The 5,652-nt window shown below is 34.2% G+C and overlaps 1 protein-coding gene across 1 annotated transcript in view; it reads left to right on the top strand.

Annotated features, from left to right (window-relative positions):
• Window positions 1-5,168, top strand: part of LOC128247580 (uncharacterized) — a 57,918-nt gene extending 52,750 nt beyond the window's left edge. Inside the window, exon 4 of the mRNA XM_052967056.1 lies at window positions 3,397-5,168. Within this exon, the coding sequence (XP_052823016.1) occupies window positions 3,397-3,445 (49 nt within the window). The 3' untranslated portion in view covers window positions 3,446-5,168. The remainder of the gene's footprint in view (window positions 1-3,396) is intronic.
• Window positions 5,169-5,652: the final 484 nt, after the last annotated feature.

Here is a 5,652-nt window from a genome sequence, read left to right as displayed (position 1 = left end):
ATATATATATATATATATATATATATATATATATATATACATATACATATATAAATATGTGTGTGTATGTGTCTTGGCGTGTCTGTGTATGCCCGTGTTTATATATATATATATATATGTGTGTGTGTGTGTCTGTGTATGTATATATGTGTGTATATACACGCACACACACACACACTCACACACACACACTCACACACACACACATATATATATATAATACAGTAGCGAAGTGGGTTTGAGTATGTATACAAACAATACATACATGCAAACGTGCATACATCCATGCATACATACATACATACATACATACATGCATACATACATACATATGCATACACACATATACACATACTCCCTAACAAGAAACCACTCGTCGTGTGCGTTAAGGTGTAAAACTGAATATTATACAGGCGAGAGGATAAACACGTTCTTGACATCATCAGCTAGAAGACATAATAATAACGGAGTTTCGGTTATTAAAAACCATCTCTGTTTATATAGCTTAAAGACTTAGTTTACATCTCAAACTATTTGAAAGGTCACCAGAATATAACGCTGCGATGTGTAAAATATGACTTCAGATATTAATTTTATATTTATCTGCCAGCATTCTCTCTATGTTAATGTTCTCTATTGCAGTGCACACATACACACATACACACACACACAAACACACATACACACACCTAGCCCTTGCCATATACCATCGTAACATCAGACATCAAAACCCACACAATTGCACGCGATATATATGTGTTTGTGTGTGTGTGTGTGTTTCTGTATTTGTGTGTGAGTGTGGGTGTATGTTTGTGCTTACATATATAGGTAAGTACATTTGCATATGTATGCATACATATATACATACATACATGCATACATACAAACAGACATACATAAATACATACATACATACATATGTATGTATGTATGTATGTATGTATGTATGTATGTATGTATGTGTGTGTGTACGCATTTGTGCGCAAGTGAATTAGCTATATTATGAGAAATAAGAGAGAAACATGTATATGGATATGAATATGTATGCCTATATATTGCCTTTCGGTTGTGTATATATATATATATATATATATATATATATATATATATATAGAGAGAGAGAGAGAGAGAGAGAGAGAGAGAGAGAGAGAGAGGGGGGGGAGGCGCATACATTCGTAAATTTATAGAAACAAATGTGAGTAGAGCAAGTTGTACCTACTAACATCTGTAAATAAACTAATGTAGACAATATATGAACCGTTATACGATACGTACATATATGTGTATTTACAAATACACACATACACATAAGTTCATAATCATACTCATATTCATATACCTTTACACACAAATACACACGTTCATATATCCAATATTAGTATGAGTAGTAAAATGCAATAAAAATTAGAGTCATTGGAGGCCAATACACACACATTTCTCATGCTGTAATAATGTATAACAGAGAAGGGTAGAGTGAATTATCTTTCTATTTTCTGAATATTTAATGTATTATTGAGTTTATCCCATGATGCGTGTGTTTAATAGCGTTGTGCTCAGCATAAACATCTATTCAATATAAAAGGCAATGAGAAAATGTCCCCATCTTGCCTGTTTATAATAATTTTTGATATATTTATTAACAAATATCAATAGTTTTAATGTGGGGATGTCTTGGGTTATGTATATGTATGAGTGTATGCGTGTGTATATAATATATAATGTATATGCTGTGTATGTACATGTGTTTATCTGTGTCAATATCTGTGGACATATGTACGATATATATTTATATATCTGTATGCATATATATATATATTAGTGCACGCGCGCGCTCATACACATGCTTATAATATATTTGTAAGGAAGATATGTTTAGTTTTTCTAAATATTGAATATTTGATAATTTTGATATAATTTGTCAAATGTAGTTTTACAACCATACAATCTGTTGTATTCGTTTGTCGATTTACCTAATCTGTAGCGAAACCTGTAGTAAACTTACTCAACCTGAAGCTTGAGTCAATGTCTTTTCTTTGAATTTTTAGTGTGTCTCTTGTCCTAGTATAGTTACAAGTTCTTGGTTCTAATGAGTTGTATATAAAACAGTGGAAAGAAATACAAGAAAATGTGTTGCAATTAATTGCAACGCTTTATTCAACCGCTAAAAGAATTTGTATAGCCATCGTTGGTTACATCATGATGATATTGTCAGAATGAAATATATATATATTTACTTCTCGAATCATTCGGAACTTGGTGATGTGTACTGGGCAGACAGGAACAAAAATACGTGAGATCTCTTCTTGCAGCCTCTCATATTGTCTCTGCTTACAGGTGCATGGTAAACAGGAACACATATAGCGCGCCAAAGCTACCTGCAAATACTACTCCTTTCTCCTCATGTGTTCCCAGCTCACTGGTGACAATAGGAAAAATCCTTCTATTTACTGATGATTAAAAGCTCCAGAGAGTAAACATTATTTTGCCACGCTTCGTTGGTCTGTTGAGTGATTCGATTGGACAACTAACATATCCAATCTTAACAACGGAGTTGGTCAATGTGTTACACCATCATATGACCGGGTCACGTGACCAATCGTTGAAAACTTGCGTATGAGTCCTTTTCTGGCTATTTAAGCCTACATAGGTAATATATGATAAACATTTTCGCTACAAATTCTTCATATAAAGAAGAATGATTTTTTTTTTTCTTTTATACTAAGAAATAAAGTTCAGCCATTAAAATTTATATATGAGCACGAAATAAAGATTTGCGGCTAGATTTTTTGGAAAAGTATTCTGTTATAAGTTTGAAGATCTGTTTATAATTTAGCTACAAAATTCAGGTGACACTCACAATGGAATAGTGCTCTTACGTCTTTGACGGTGCTGCTGCACACTCAGATATCCGAAACTGCTGTCTCTCCTTTCTAGCTTCCCAACATATGCCATAAGTCACTGCTTTCGAAATTGGTTGTTCTCGTTCCCCTTCCAGTCAGATACTTTCGATTTAGTCGTCTTTCATCTCCTCTTCATCCATGTTTCGTCCACTTCCAGAGCTCAACATTAACTGCTACAACCAGTTCTTCCTGCCTTGAACATCGACCGTCAGTAACTCCCACCCTGCATACGTCATTCAAGTAGTCGTCAACTCGCAACATCTTAAACAGAATGTTAAAGTCATCATTCTCACTGGCCTGCATCTTCTTCCAGGTCTATCAAATAGAAGAAGCTAATAAATTTTCTTTTTCTCGCTAGTTTTCAATGAAATATTTACATCCACAAAAATAACGTGGTTTAAGTTTTCTGTCCGAAACAACATCAAGTCTGTTGCATTTGCTCTGTGGTAGAAATTTTGGGAATGTTCCACTAATATTTATCTCTACTCAATTGCAGAGTTATTAAAGATGAGCATATTGAAACTGATGGAATGACAAAATATTAATGGAACCGAAAAATAAAAACAATAACCAATAAAAAAAAAACAACAACCTGCTATTTTTGCTTAGGATACAATGTTTCTATCGAGTGACAGTTTTAAACTGGAAACCTTTATTTTACCGATTGGTTGTAAGGTCCGATGTTAAAACGCGTCGCCTACTCAGGACAATAATGTCATTAACATGATTGTAAAACAACTGGAGAGACTGTAGTAATAAAAATGATGGATCAACAACATATCGACTACGCTAGGAAATACAGAATTTAATGTCAGATTAGCCCTGTTTTGGGATAAATTTTGGTCGCTGATTCTAAATATGCCGTCAGTTTTTGAATAACTTTTTCTCGCTAATAAAGGCTGGTTCCAAAGGTTTCGCTTGAATCCGCACTATAACAAAATGTTTGGTGAAGCTTCCGGTGCTGATACAGAATTACTAATTATCCTGAGCAGTTGTAGAAAGGGGATTACGCACCAAAGCTAGTGTACAATGTTGATGAAAGTGCACTTTTTTGGAAGAGCATGACTGTTAGAACTTTTATTTCTCGAGAAGAAAAATCAACACCAAAAATCGTCTGACTCTTCTTCGGGAGGAAATGTCAGCAAATGATATGAAATTAAAGCTCCTACCCATGTTTCACTCCGAAATGATTACTCAAAGTTTAATCCGAAAGATTCATCTACCTTTGATTTTGCGTTCAAATAAGAAGGCATGGATGATTAAGAGTCTTTTGAAAGAGTTGTTTACAATCATTTTTTCGTTCTGCAGTTGAAAGGTACAGTGCCAAGTATAATATTTCCAAAAAAAGCATTGCTCCTTTTAGACAATGTGCCAGATTCACTCAGTGAACTTAAATGACCTTCCTGATAAAGTCAGAGTAAAATATATTCTCAAGAATATTTATTTGTTTATTTTTTGCTCCAGCCAATGGATCAAGGTGAGATAAGTAAATCATCTGAAGAGAACATTCAAGCAACTTATGACAGCAATTGACAGGAGGAAAAACCTGCAATTAGAGACTTCTGAAAGCAATTCAAAATAATGGATGATATGGATAACATAGTTGAATGATGGGATGAAGCGAAGCTTACAACTCTGAATAGTACTTGGCCGAATTGTATCCGTGACTTTTCAAATTTTTTCACGAACAGAAAGTCTACATCAAATTTACAAAAAATATTGTGATACTTGCGGGTGATGTAAGGCTTGAAGAAGTCATAGAAGATAATGTGATTGAGTTGCTTCAGTCCCATAGAAAAAGTTACCTAACGATGCTGTTAGATCAAGAACAACCTGAGAATGTAGATGAGAATACGGAAATTCCACGAGTTCCTTTTGAATGGAGAGCAAAAAATATTGCTAAAGAATTGGCATTTAAATAGAAGGGTCTGTAAGTTTTTACTGATAATAACGCTAATCGTGGAAGTATCACAAAAATTTCAAGAGGAGTTTACAATCCCTACAATGAGTTGTACAAAGAGATGATGCTCCTCAAACATCAAACAACTCAGGCAGATGTTGATGATGAGCAACTATAAGATAGAAGATCGTGTACCTCATTTGCCCAGTAACCGTCACACAGCAGTCAATATTCTCTCTGCTAAGAACATATCCTATTACGATTCTTATTTCCTAACGTGTTTCTCTTCAATTTTTTGTATGTATCCATATTGTACTGCGTACGTTTAGAAATCGTTATTTTCATGCATAAAATTAGTTTTCTTGCTTGTTTGTTTTTTTTATTTTCTGATCTTGTTCATTTGCTTTTCCTTTTTTCGTTATAGAAAGCATTCGGCAGAACGCATCTCAATTTATAACATGAAAATTTATAGAAAATTTGATTTCGCGTTACGGGATTTCACATTTCGTCGAAATCTTCAGGAACTCATGCGAAGGTTTCTTGAATATATAACTATATAGATATATGTGTACACACACACACACACACACATGCAGGCACGCACGAACACATACATACACACACACACACGCACACACACGCACACACACACACACACACACACACACACACACACACACACACACACACGAAAGCACACAACCACATACGTGTAGATATATATATAAATAGATATATATACATGAAATAACCTACACGAATATATATAGAGAGAGTCTCTCTCTCTCTCTCACACACACTCACATGCATATATATATGTGGGTGTGTATGTGTATGTATATATATATACAC

The sequence above is a fragment of the Octopus bimaculoides genome, chromosome 4 (assembly GCF_001194135.2).
Source record: "Octopus bimaculoides isolate UCB-OBI-ISO-001 chromosome 4, ASM119413v2, whole genome shotgun sequence".
In the NCBI taxonomy this organism is placed as follows: domain Eukaryota; kingdom Metazoa; phylum Mollusca; class Cephalopoda; order Octopoda; family Octopodidae; genus Octopus; species Octopus bimaculoides.
This window is presented reverse-complemented; position numbering and strand designations above follow the sequence as displayed.